Source organism: Miniopterus schreibersii (assembly GCF_964146895.1).
Source record: "Miniopterus schreibersii genome assembly, chromosome: 8".
In the NCBI taxonomy this organism is placed as follows: Eukaryota; Metazoa; Chordata; class Mammalia; order Chiroptera; family Miniopteridae; genus Miniopterus; species Miniopterus schreibersii.
In genome coordinates, this window is record NC_138109.1 from 49017059 (window position 1) to 49031978 (window position 14920).

General features: G+C 32.8%; 1 protein-coding gene across 5 annotated transcripts in view; it reads right to left on the reverse strand.

Annotated features, from left to right (window-relative positions):
* The window catches only part of USP33 (ubiquitin specific peptidase 33), a 38301-nt gene that overhangs the window by 18122 nt on the left and 5259 nt on the right, over positions 1–14920 (reverse strand). For 4 of the 5 annotated variants that reach the window (XM_081146109.1, XM_081146112.1, XM_081146110.1 and 1 more), the window contains exons 2-10: positions 10734–10865; positions 10483–10536; positions 9787–9849; positions 8332–8484; positions 5627–5729; positions 5025–5094; positions 3484–3597; positions 2975–3053; positions 1371–1788 (exon numbers count right to left, since the gene is read on the reverse strand). In XM_081146109.1, coding sequence (XP_081002235.1) covers positions 1371–1788; positions 2975–3053; positions 3484–3597; positions 5025–5094; positions 5627–5729; positions 8332–8484; positions 9787–9849; positions 10483–10536; positions 10734–10865 — 1186 coding nt within the window. Of the gene's footprint in view, positions 1–1370; positions 1789–2974; positions 3054–3483; positions 3598–5024; positions 5095–5626; positions 5730–8331; positions 8485–9786; positions 9850–10482; positions 10537–10733; positions 10866–13628; positions 13895–14920 lie in introns of those variants that run through there. The other variant, XM_081146111.1, reaches the window with a different exon arrangement.

Below are 14920 nucleotides of genomic sequence, written 5' to 3' on the forward strand. Positions count from 1 at the left end.
ATCGCCACCATGACTAAAAGCATACTGCATAATTCTGGAGGGACAGGACGGAGGGGACTTACTCTAGGCCTTTCTGAAGGGAATAAAATTAATATGGTATAGGCCAGGGACTGGCAAATGTTTCCTATATAGAATCAGATAGTAAATATTGTAGGTTTTGTGTGCCATATATGGTCTTTGTTACATTTTTTAATCAGGTCTTTAAAAAATGTAAAAGCTCAGATCCCTGTTCTAGGTCATCGATTAGTTACTACATATAAGAACAAACCTGCTACAGAGCAATAAAGAAGGAGTATGTTCCTTAACCAGGCTTTCTACAAGGAAGGGCTGGACAGCGTATAAGCTAAGTCTTCCAATGCTGACATTTCATGTATTTATTAACTATTCAACTTCTAAACACATGTAAACTTCTAAACATAAGGGCAGTATAATTAAGGAGCCTAACATGTTTTCCTGACTAGAAGGCATTTATGCACTGTACACAGGTGAACCACAAGTATTCCTCTGGTTAAGGAAATAGCCTTTTCGTCAAGAAAAATTTCAGGTTCAGGCTCACTTAAATACCTAAAAAACTTGTTTAGTAGTTCTCAACTCATCAGTAATTATAGAAGACGATAAACTATTTTTGTTATTTGTCTGCCACTTATTTTAAGATCAGAAAATCTGAACCTCTGATGGTTTAATTTTATGTGCTCTGGAGTACTAAATACCACATGAAGCCAAGATAAGTTAACTCTTGAAGAAATAAATGTAAAATGCAAAACAATCTAACTCAATATCTTTCATTTGACCCCTTGCTCTTTCTCAAAGGAACACGGACTAATATTAGAATATATTGTACAAGATTCATTATAGTTAAGCTCCTACACTAAAACATATACCAAATATTTCGTAGCTGATATGACTCCAATGACAGCAATCTAAATCTAACAGTGTATAAAGTTATAAAACTGCAACTGAATTACTCTGCTTTTTCCCAGGATCTTAACAGAATCCGCTTAAAATGACATACACTTAACACTCACATGCACACATTGCTAAACTCTACTAGTTAGAAAGCCCAAACATAGCTATTTAATTCCTCTTTTCTTCAAATTAGTATGGTTAAACTATAATGTCATATACTACACACAAAATATTAAGCTAAAGTTATTGAACACTCTATTTCATTTTTACTATGCTAAATATACACTGTGAGCATTAACATGTAAGTTAGAAGTGTTTTGATTTTAGTCACATGCCATGCTAATTTTTCCTCAGAAAATCTGAAAATAGTGAAATTACAATATAATCTTAAATACAAATATATCATCTTGCACCCATTGTGTACCAATGAAACACTACCATTTTAAAATTATTAAAACTGTCACCTGAAGCTCTGCTGTGTATTTGCACTTTGACCGTTTCCTGGCTGTTCAAATCAACTGTTTCAGACACAGAGTCTTTATCTTTATCTAATTCTCCTTCAGAATTTACTTTATTCATCTTATTACACATCTTCTCTTTCTGCCAATCTTTAGACATTTCTGAATTGTTCTCATCATCCTGAATTAACATTGTTGTCTCGTTATTATCTTCAGAGAAGCCTCTAGAGCCATTGTCATTTTCAGCTTTATCGCTGCTGCCACAAGATTCACAGGACTGAAAATCCACATCTGATTGGCTCTTGTCTTCTTCCATGGTCTCCTCAGTCGTTATCATTTGAGGATCTTCTTCTACTTCCATGACCTGTTCTTTCAGTTCTTCATGAAGCAGATCCATTAAACATCGAAGGAATTCCTGAGCATCCTAATATAAAAGTAAATTAGATATTACCACTTCATTAAAAATATCTGTATGTGTGTAGAAACTTAAGGAAAAATATACAGAATGTGGTTATCAACTAAATGTGTAGCATTATACTGAGGAAATACAACTTTGTAAAATATAAGGCATTGGAGGGATGGGAAGCACTAAGTTCTAAAAAGTTATATAAATGAAGCAAAAGTAATTATAAAACTGAAGATGATATGGAGGTCAGCTTTTAGTAGTGCTGCTATTTTTAAAAAGTGCAGGAGTAAGGTGTAAAGAAGACAGGGATTTGCTTCATGTGACCATTCAGAGAGATGTCCTAAATTCAAATATTTTATAAGTTTAGCTTAAAATTAAAGTTTTATGCAATCTTGCACTATATCTCAAAGAGAAATCCTTACCAACCTGAAATGCTTATTAAAAATAAGCATGTAGGCCCCAACTCACATCTACAAAAATCACAGTTTCTGGTGATCCAGGAATATGCACGAGAAAAAATTAACAGGGACTAGGTATTGTTTTGAAAAAGAAAAATATGTTAGGGCCAAGTATAAATATTAAAAGATATTATATAAAACTACAATAATTGAAACTACCATTGGTACTAGTACAAAAAAAATACAGGTCAATAAAATAGGTTAGAAAGCCCAGAAACAGACCCTATTTTATACATTAATGTAAGCACAAAAATCAGTAAGAAAGAAATTTTTTAAATCATATTTTAGAAGTCTTAAATTTATAGTTTGGTACAATTTGTTAGCTGTTTATTAAAAATAAAATTTGGATCATTGTAATATGAAATAAATAACATGTATTGAATAATTAACCTTTTTTTTAAATGAAAGCATAAAATATACAAAACAGATGAAAATTTATCTCTGATGTGGAACTTTTCCAAACTAAAAGCACTAGAAGAAATATACTGATACATTTACCCACCCCAAAATTTTAAATTTCTAGAAAAGTATAAAATTAAGGGTAGAAAAATAAAAGCAAAAAATAAGATAAAAAATTATTCTTGGTAAATAAAGACACAAGGAGAGAAAAGTAGTAAAAATAAATAAATGGACAAATAAATCATATAAGAAGAAATACAAATGACTACATAATAGCATAATGCATAGTGGCATGCAGCAAATTTATTAAAGATGAATATTATGAATAACAAGCAATTAAGACTTACCTGCTGACAATATCCCCGAAATGTTGGATTTACAGTTTTAATTCCTTGAAACAGATTAGTTGGCACAACAGATCCTGGCCTAAGGAACAAAACATTTTTAATAATAAACCTGTGATTTTTTTTGTTTATGTAGAAATTAGCAATCAAGAATTGAAGGTATTAAATTGAAAAGTGTTTGTGTTTCAAAAAATCATTCAAAATTGCCCAGTATTATGTTTCATCGGCTTGTCAGAACAGCTTATTGCTGATATTTAGGGTGTATTTTATTGTTCTCTTCCCTAATGAAATGATCATACTCTACTATATGTTTAAAAAATACTTAATTTACTGAGAGTTCATTATTGGTGTATAAAAATGCCATCAGTGGTTGATTCCTATATGTGCCCTGACCAGAGATCAAACCTGCACCTTTGGTGTATCAGGATGATGCTCTAACCAACTGAGCTACCCAGCCAGTGCAAGATATTCACTTAAGAACAATAAAGAAAACAAATATATTAAGTACATACCTGTTTTTATGCCACAGTTCTGTCATCAGTTTGAGATAACTTTTACAAATGGCTGGTTTCTTATCTATTCGAACTAGTCCTCCACAATCAAGAAAAAACTGTGTCAAAGGTGGGCTTATTTGGAAAAAGAGAAATATGTTAGAGCATAATCAAGCTCAGTACTGACTGTCTTCTCATCATTCAATAAACTGACAGTATATAGAGCCCTGCATCTATTATTTCTTTGCCGTTTTTTTATAGCTTCACATTCACTTCATCGTATTCTTGCTCAACCCATTTAAACCAGATTTGACTCTACCATATCAGAGTCCTCAATGCTGTCAGACCCAGTAAATACCTTTCACTTCCCTCTGAGTAGCATTCATGACAGGTGGCTTACCCCCTCATCCTTAAGCAACCCTTCTCTTGACCAATGTAATGTACTTTTCTACTTTTCTTCTTTACCTCTCTGACAACTCTTTTCCCTCTTTATTGTTCTTTCTGCTCTTACTAGATTATATAAATATCAGGGTTCCTCTGGACTTGATCCTGTAACTTTTCCTCTTCCCTACATATACTTTTCCCTGGGTGATCTTAAATTTTCAGACATATGCCAATGACAGTCAAATTTACAAAAGTGAAACATCTCATCTAAACTCCAGATTTACATCAAATGCCCAAACAGATGGCTATCTTAGGCATATCAAATTTAACATGATCAAAATTTAACTTTTAAGTGAATCAGCTTCCTCCAAGCTTCTACATCCCAGTAAATGGTACTGCTATACACCCAGTGGCTCAAGTCACCAATTTATAAGGCAATGAGCTTGATTAACTTGAGGAAACCTCCAAGAATCTATTCACTTATAGGAAACTGCCTGGGCAAAGGATCAAATCCTGGCCTGCAATAAATTAGCTACTGTAAAACAATATTCCATGTAAGTGGAACCAAAGAGAATATGGGTAGCTATACTTATTTTAGACAAAATAGATCAAAAGCTGTACCAAGGATAAAGAAGGTCATTATATAATGATAAAGGGGTCAATTCATCAAGAAGATAACATTTGTAAATATGTATGTAGCCAATACAGGAGCATCTAAATATATAAAGCAAATAACAGATCTGAAGGGAGAAATAGAAAGCAAAAGAGTAATAGCAGAGGGCTTCAATACTCCATTTTCAACAACAGATAGATCATCCAGTCAGAAAAATCAGTAAGGAAACATTGGACTTAAGCTACATGTAAGACCAGATGGCCCTAACAGACACATAGAGCATTCCATCCAACCCGGTTTCTTGCCTACTCTACCTTCAGAATTACTCAACAAGAAAGAGGAAATAACTTTTCAGGACTACTAACATATTTAGTTTTAGTTAATCCACATAACTTCTAAATGGGGGCATTTCAGAAAATGGGAGGAAAAAAAACTGTGTTGAGGAAGATGAGGGAAGAAGTACGGCCAGGGATTTTTTCCTTGATCACACTACAGCAGCACGGTTTTCCGCTCAGAGTAACTTAAAAAGCTATACAAACAAAACAAAATTAATTCCTCTACTTACCAATTAGAAAGAGCCTGCAAAGCTGCGTTCATGTAACAAGTATTGCCAATATTTTTCAAACCTGTAAGACCTATTAAGACAAAGTATAAGTTATGTCATCATTCAATAATGAAATGACTCAATTTTGTAAGTGTTTACTGAATACGTAACTATGGATGGTGGTTATTAAGGATTCCAAACCACACTAAGAAAATACATTATGGAAACACAAGATAACTTGAACAACTCAGAGGTCAGACTGATATCAAAGTGTTGATTTTCAGATAGCTATTTAAATATACACTTAAAGGATTAAAATTCCCTTATATCAATTACAAAGCAGAAAATTTGTACTAAATTATACAGATAGTTTATACTAAAAGCTGTGGGCTTTGGAAAAGTGATGCCAGAGAAACCAGGCATCACTCAAAGTTGTCAGTTTGCTTTTTTTGAAAATACAATTTTACTAGTCCAAATTTTAAACTATTTTTTTTGTAATTACATCTGTATAGTTCCTTTCACAACTGTGTAATGTGAAAATTTCAAAATTTTCACATTACACAGTTTACTAAAGAAAAGGGTAGTACCATACAAAGGAGGATTACACAGGAGAATTATTTTACCTCTTGCCTTAAGTTCATCTTCATCTTCCACTTCTATGTCCAGATCATCAGATACAGCAACCAGAGGAGTTTTTAATGTTGTGTTACTGGGGATTTTAAAATCCTTGATAACAGAAAAAATAGCATACTTAAATCCTTAGGTTAAAATTTTTTAAATTTTATCTCATATATCTCTACAGTCTAAAAATTAGGAGATGGTATTTTAAATACGAATTCAATGTATTATCAATTAGAATAAAATTTATATTTTGAAAGTAATAAGGATCTACACTACCTTTATTAACATATGTACTTGAATAACAAAGCCACCTGTGACTTTTCTGAACTTAAACACAATTCACTCCAATTCAGTTAGGTCACATTATAGGTTAAAAGACCTAAGTGTAGATATCCTACACATCGTCTTTTCAGATTTTTCGAACTTTTTACAGGAAAAAAATACTACAGCTTTTCTGTCATAACACACTAACTTATCTGTAGACTTCTACAATCTCTCCTGATACTTGTTACTATATTTATTTTGCATCCTTTTATGCATATGAAATAATTAATTTGTTTCAAATAGAAATAAAATATTACAATATTAATTCCCAAGAATTGGCTTAACTCAGAGGTTGCAACTGGTGACCTGTTGGTCAAATGCTAGCCCACACTATTTAACAACAAAAAAGCAAAACTATGAGCTAATATTTTACAAATTGGGAGAGCTCACATAAAAAATCAGATTTTGCAAGTTTTCTTATAATAGCAGAAGATCAAAGTACATTTAGTTGGAGAAGGAAACTGAATAGCAGCATATACTCAGCATGTGCTCTGGTTCTCCAACTTATGGCTATATTCACCTATATAATGCAAACATATTCCCTTACACAGACCCGCTTTATATGTCTATTTTATCTTCCTGGCGTCTGTAGATACTGAACATTCCAGTATGCCCCATATTCTCATTTTGTTGTACTTAAATATGGAGAAATGCAGAGGCTTTAAAAAAATTATTCAACATCTTACCTCCTAGAAAAGTTTCTATTTGAAAAATCTTAATGATATTTGAATGGTTTCCAATACTGTTACTTTATAACTAATGCTTGATAAAATTGGGTTCAAATAGCCTATACATTTTTTACCTCTAAAAAATTTGTACAAATAACTTTTTTCCCTTAGTAGTTTCTTCAACAACGGGTCATCAAGAAGTTGCATGAAATTAGTGTCTTTTATGTATTGTAAATATAACTCACCAGAGAATTATTTAGAAGCCATCAGAAAAGTATGAGTACATTTATTCAACCAGATTCAACATTCACCACCAGTCTGCAATCTCTTCTGGCAGAAATGGCAACAGATGGCTATTTTAACTTACTTTTCTTTAGTCAGTGATGATTATTTGCTCAATGTTTTTATTTCTACTTCTTTGTGAACTATCTGCACTTACTCTTCCAGCCACCTTTTGAATACTGCCCTTATAAAAATTATCAGTTCCTTATGTGATTAAACTTTTAGTTATCACGTTTTTGTTAATAATGTAAGAGTGTTCAAAAAACTTATTCTCAAACTACCAGGACACTCAAAAAAGACAAAAAACATATTTCTGAATGATAAATTGGTATCAACGGGAGAAACAGTAATAGTGATAATTTATTAACTAGAGCCATTCAACTGTGAATCTAGAAAAAAAACAAGTATACCTTGTCTAAAACCTAGTCATCTTAAGTTATATAATGTGTAAGGCAAGTAAATTTATTATCACACATATCTACTATCAGAATGTAATACAAAGATACAAGAGAAAAATCTAAGAGAATTGGTATCAAGGACAAGTATAGAAATACAATAACACATATGAGGGGAAAAACCCTCTAATGTGTTAATTAAAACATACAGAGCAAATGACTAGAATAAGTTAAAAGCCAACTATTCTAATTTTTTCAATTCCCTCTTCCTATTCTTTTATGGAAAATTCTCAAAATTAAGTGGTCAATCTTTGCAAATCCATACACATATATTTTTTAAATGTATGTTTATTGATTTCAGAGAGGGGAAGAGAGGAGGAGAGATAGAAACATCAACGATGAGAGTCACTGATGGGCTGCGTCCTGCACGCCCCCCCTCCCGCCCCCCACTGGGGACCAAGCCCGCGACCCAGGCACGTGCCCTGACCGGGAATCAAACCTAGATCTCCTGGATCACAGGATGATGCTCAACCGCTGAGCCACACCAACTGGGCAAGCCTATACACATTTTGTAACCGAAGATTCATGCTAAGCTTTAATATATGCTATCTGGTTTTCAATAAATTGTAAATGTTCACAGTAATACAAATGAGGGTGGAGAGGGGAAGTAAATGAGGAAAGGGGAACTGAGTCAGTATTTGTTATTCCCTATCCAAGAAGGGAATAACACCTCTCCTAGAATCAGACTTGCTAGAAAAAGATAAACACTATTTAAACCAGTTATTGTTTTTAAGTTTTTAAAACATATCAGGTGCTTTCCCATCTTCAGAGAGATGGGTTCAATGTCACCCTAACCTGTCACTCTACAAAGAACAAAAGCCAGCTTCCATGTTTGAGTTGAGAAAAAGAGGCACATTATAGATATTTTTTACAGGTATAGGTTTGGTGGGGTTCTTTTAAATTTCAACTACATGACAAATTCTGAAATCATTACCTGAAAATATCTGATATTTTAATTAAATGGCTTTAGATTATTACCTGGACACTGTTTTCTTGTGTTTGGTGAAGCGGTCTTATGTGAGGCAATGGAGGCTGAGTTCCTAATTTCCTATCCAAAAATACTTCTTTGCTGCAAGCATAACACCATACTCGAAGAGTGGTAAGGTTCACAGTTAAACAATGCTTTGTTTCCTGTATAATTTCACAGGGACAAAGAAGAGGAACCAGAATTAGGCATAGTTGAAAACATTTCAAAAGAGCATAGAAGATAAACTGCTGGCCCTTGATAAATAACAATATACTCAAAAGAGAAAAGTTAAATTCAAACACCAAAAAACATTCTTTCGATAAACTGCTAAAGTATAGTGAATAGCGACACTATCAGTCTACTCTAGAAGTTATTCTACTGTTATTTCTCATCATTTTTCATTATAAAAATAAAAGACAACAGTAGAAGACTCTGCTTTACAGTTGGCAAATGAGCGTAATACAAGAAAATAACTGACAGTAACACGCTAACTATTCTAGATCAGAACGGCAAAACAATAAACATGGCATGACTTAAAACACAAAACAGCCCAACAATAGTGAATATAGTATATATTTTTTGAAGGTCAATTTTTTCAATGGTTAATACTTTCAGTACCTTTTTTTTTGTTTTTAAATTTATCTTTATTATTCAAAGTATTATATATGTCCCCCTTTCCCCCCCCTTTGACCCTCTTCACCCCGCCTCCCCCCTAAACTCTAGCCTTTCTCAACTGGATTTCTGTAAGAGAATTATGCCCTATGGAAAATGATTTGATTAACTATTTTCTCCTTTCTTCCAAGAATGGTACAAAGCACTACCATTCTAGATGCACAGAAGAAAAGTAAATTAATTAAATACAATAATGCCTGAGGGTCTTGAGGTATTCAGGCTTAATTAATTCATGTGAGGAACCCTGGTTAAGAACAGTTGATGCTGTAGAGATATCAATGGGAAAAAAGATGGTTCATCCAAGAGAACCTTACAGTTTAGGATGGGAGCTCTGCCTAACACTATAAAAGAGGCATACCAGAATTACACAAGAGCACCAAAAAACTAAGGTAAAGTGGAATGGGAACTCCAATTATGAGGATGTGCAAGAAAAGGTAATATGAATTGAAACTTGAAGTTAGTCAGGTAGTGTCATAAGCCAAGGTAACCATCTTGACTTCAATCCCCATATCCTTGTAATATCCCAGCTATCACCTCCACATATCAGGAGGTATAACATCAGGAGGTACACTTCTTAAATCATTACTCTTAATTACAGTCTCGTTCTAATATTGATCTTCTTAGCAATTTCCCTCCCCTCTTTTTAAAGTGTATAAGCTAAGCTTTAATTCATCTTATATAAAAAAGGGCAAAATTTCAAATTATAACTTCAACTGATAATGTTGTATTTGCTTTCCCTCTCCTTCAGGCTTTCTTTAAAAAATGCCTTGCATGAATTTTTTCTAAATACATACCTGAGAATGTATGGTGCTGTGATCTACCTGTGATTCACCACAGCCAACATATGAACATCTATTCTATAAATAATTATACAAAAAGGAAAATAAAGTATTTTAGAACAAGTGTCACATTACAATAACAGCATTGCAATTACATTTACAATTAAGTTTTGATGATGTTATTAACTTAATGATTAACTGTCTTGCCATAGATATTTTAACGAAAAGGTAATAGGCACAGAAGAATAAAACCAGAGTATTTCTAAGCTAAAAAGTTATGTCACAACTAATAAAAAACAAGTGTAAAATATTTAGTGATTTACTAAAACTCTGTGAAAGCACTGTAAGTTAAAACCCAAAGTTAGAAGTTTAATTTTTGTCATCAATAATGTTCATTTGCCCTGGCCGGGTGGCTCAGCTGGTTAGGGCATCGTCCCGTGCTGCAAAGGGCTGCAGGTTCCATTCCTGGTCATATAGGAGGTAACCAATTGTTTTTCTCTCTCTCTTTTTCTCTCTCTCTCTCACTGCCTCCCTCCATCCCCCCCCCCTCCAAAATCAATAAAAACATATCCTCAGATGACGGGGGGACTGGACTAAAAAAATATATGTTCATTTCTGAAATATTTTAAGTGTCAAAAAACCCTTCTCGTTATCCTTATTCAGATATAAATTTTTATAATATCAAACATTTGAGAAGAAACATATATATACCTCCAGGCACGCCCAAAGATTTGGTCCTCTGACTTTACAATCCTGACAAGTACTCTATGGAACAAAAATCACATGGACAACATTATCATTATCTTGACACAGCCAAACACATACAATTCACTAATAATATCATATATAAAAAATTTGGACTCCTGAACACAGAGTATTATAGTAATTTATTTAAAAAAATATTCAGGAGAAAAATGAATATGAGTTTTTTAAGAAAGGAAAAGAAACACCTCTTTTCTTACATGAGATTTTTGTATTAACTCTTCTTTCGTTATTTCACCAACTGAGTCCAAATGTGAACAACGATTTCGAAAAACTGGCATTTTGTTACAAATTTTTTCCTGTTTCCCAAGGCTTTCAAAATGAGGTAATACCTATGGGAAAAAAAATGACCAAATGTTAATTTTAAAACACTAATATATTAAAAATAATAGATAAAATAAGAAACACACAAAAGGGCATATTTTCAAATATACCTAGATTACTTTCATACTCTCATACTCACAACTGTAAACCTACTTTGCCCCATTCTATGCAAGGGTTATTTCTGGGCTCTCTATGCTATTCCATTAATCTATATAGTCTTTTTTAGTGCCAATACTGTTATTTAACTATCTTACGGCATCCTTTACCATTACAGGTTTTAATTTTTATAAAATCAAACACCTCTCTTATTTTATAATGGCTTCTAAGTTTCTAATCTTTTATACAGCTAAAGCTATAGAATAACCTTAAATATTTTTTTACAAGGCTTTAATCCATCTGGAGTTTATCTTAAGACAGAAACCCAATTTTATTTTCTTCCAGATGGGCAGACAATTGTACCAGCACCACTAATTACATAATCTACCCATTTCCCACCACACTGTAATATTATCTTTACCCTTTATTAAATTTGCACATAATGTATTTCTGGATGTTCCATTTTTGTTCTACTACTCTGTCTATGCCAATACCATATTAATCTGATTACAGAGGCTATATAGAATATTTTGATAACTGTAAGATTCTTCACTGTTTCTTTTCAGAGTTCCCTTGGCTATTCTCTGAGTACATGGAAAACAAGATAGTTTTTACCTCTTATTTTCCAATATTAATAACAATTATTTAATCGTATTGCTTTAAGGCACTTACTGGAACTTCTAAAACAATCTTCAATATAAAAGTGATCATAGGCATCCATGATTGGGTCCTTATTTTAATGGTTCTGCCATTTAGGACATCTACTATAATATCCTTCTACTCTTAATTTACTTAGTTTTTTAAAAGTAGAATTGGTCTTGATCAACTTTACCAAACGTCTTCTCAGCAGCTACTGATAGCTTACTATATTCCTTGCTTCATTTGATGATATAATCTATTATATTAACAGATTTGATACTAATGACCCTTGCATTAGTGTTATATTGGGTAAATGTACTATTAGTCTGATGCTTCATATCTAGATTCTATCGCCTAATACTATATTTAGAAATTTTTTATTTCTGTACATAACTGAGATTAATCTTTTCGGGTAGTATTTTTATTGGGGATAAAAATATGTATGCTTGACAGAATGCATTGAGTAGCTTTGTATATTCTATACCACACAATAGGATTTTTTTTATTATGGTATGTTCTTTATAAATTAAACAGCTGTGAAACCATCTGCTCAGCTGCCTCTTTCAAGAACAGATCTTCAGTCATCTCTTTGATCCTTTAGTGGGAATTAGTTTAAGTTTTTTCACTTATTGGGTCAATTCTACTAATTTATATTTTGCTATAAAATCATCTATTTCCTCTCAATTTTCAACTTTGTCATCGTAGTATTACATTCTCAAGAAGATTTGCATAAAATGCCATTAATCACTCTTCTATCTGGGTGTTTATGGTGTTTACTTTCTCATTCCTAATCTTGTATATTTTTACTCCAATTTTTTTTTTCCTTCTCCAAGAGGTTTATCTAATTTATTGGTCTTTGTCAAGAACCAGCTTTGGAATTTACCCTTTCTGCTATTTTTATTTTTGTTTCCAAATTAATTAATTAAGTTTTATCTTTATTCCCCTGTCCTACTTGGTTTTGGTTTTATTTTCTTAATCCCTAAAGATAAGTTCTGAATTCTCTTATTTTTATTTACTTAAAATAAAAGCGTTTAAACTATACATCTTCCTTTAAATACCAATGTTACCCAATGAAATGGAAATATTCTCCTCATTGCTTTCTAGATAGTCTATAATCTCACTTTTGATTTTAAAATGTTTTAAGTCTATCATTAGAAGAATGAGTATATAAATGGTACATTCATAACTGAACACTACACAACAATTTAACTGCACGCATTTGATGGATAATTTATCAACATGGACAGATCTAAAGGATATAATGTTGACTGGGGGGAAAAGAAGCTGCAGAATGATACATAGTGTATGATACTAGTGAAGTAAAAACTTGTAAAACCTGCATAATAGCACATTTGTGCCTGGATGTATATACATCCATTGTAGAAGCATAAAGACATAGACTTGAAGGTCATATACTCTGAATGTTACCTCAGAGCAAAGAAATGGGGACTAGGGAAGAGTAAAATAAGTTTGCTTTGTTTGGCTATTAATTTTCTGGTATCGAAACAATTTAATGAGAATTAATGCATGTAAACAAAAGCTAACAATCTGTACCATGGCTACTTAGATTCCCTACACTTAAATACAACACTATTAAAATAGAAGGCCCTTGATATTCTAGTTACCTAGTTTTACTCAGTTAATTGACTAAGGTAACAAAATCATTCTTTTATTCCTTGTTTTGATAAAGATTTATTCAGCTATAGGAGGGTAAGAAAACAGGGGTTCTTAGCTCCTTCAATTTCTTCTCAAAGTGTACACCAAAAGAATGAAGGCACACATGCTTTTATTCTGGTCTGACAGTTTGTTCAGGGGAGATGGGTACTAGACATTAGAAGACAGCGTGAAGTCAGTGAAAATAATGGTTGTATATGAAAATGCTATTTGTTCAGTTTATAGCTGTAGACACCACAAAACTCTAAGACTCCTCTAGAAGCTTGTGGCTCACAGGTTGGAAATCACTAGGGAGCACAAAATATTTCAAGCTTTGCATGGAAATTAAGGCTTTCCATAATTTGACCTCAATTTGTCCTTACCTTTGCAATCTTTAACTGCAATTTTTTCCTCTATCTACCCCAACAGGGCTATTTTAAATTTTCTTGGCCATAATGATGGTAATAATACCAACTGAACATTTTTCCATATTGGAATAATTGCACTCATGCTCTATGATGTACAACTTTGAGTGCTCAATTGTCCATCTGTTGATTCAAATTGCTTCTCAGGTTATTACTTTGGGGGGGGGGGATATCTTAGCAGTACAATCTCCAAGTTGCAGACCCGAAATTCTGACCCTGCCATCCTAATAAGAGAAGAGCAGATATTCAAATTTTATTGGAAAAACATAGGGACCTGTGTTATTAATATTTGTTATACATGAGGATATATAGTTGGTAACCTAATAAGCCTTTTAATAGAGAAACTGCCCATATTCCATTGTTCAGTATATTCCAAAGAGTAATTTTTTTTTATTTATAAAGTGTCAGGCTGCCCCACCATCTGGCCCTTCCGACCCAAGACCAACCAACCCATCATTACTGATGAATCTGCCCAGCTCTGGTGTGCACCATGTCTGGTTCCTCCAGGGTCACTGCTATAAAGACAGATATCTGTACTTACAAGTAGTAGAACTGTTCAACATTTTTAACAAAAATCTAGATAAAGACACAGAAGGGAGGCTAGTGAAATCTAATTATAAAAAATAAGTCTTTAAAAAATTAACTAGCAAATTGAACTAAAATTAACAAGGATGAATGTAATATTTTATATTGGGGTTCAAAGAACCTATTGTCTAAAGTGAGGCCAAAAATAGAGTTTCAGGTAGATTCTAGACACTAGAAGACTCATATACCAACAGTGCAATTCTTAGTCAATTTTTCAATAGAACAGTATGTTACAGAATTTTAAAAGCAGCCAGTTATTGTACTCATAAACTAAGTAGAGTATCTGAAATATTTTATTTATGAAGAATAGTAAAGCTACAGAATAAGAATGCCTCCCATAGAAAGCCTTAAAATAAATAATTTGAAAGCTATCTAAAACAACACTGTGGCTAACAGTAAAGTTTCTAAAGCAAGGCTACTGGGGTTCAAATCAAGCTCCACTATATCCTAGGTTTGTGACCAGGTTTAAGTTACTTCTCAGTCTCAATTCCCTCATCTATAAAATCAAGAAAATTACAAATATCTACATCATGGTGTTTTTGTAGGGTATTTTTGAGGGAGGAGTGAATATATATACATATATATATTCACACACACACTATTATGAGGAATAATTGAAAGTATGGATGCTTAGACAGCAAAAGACAAAAACTGGAGCACTTGGA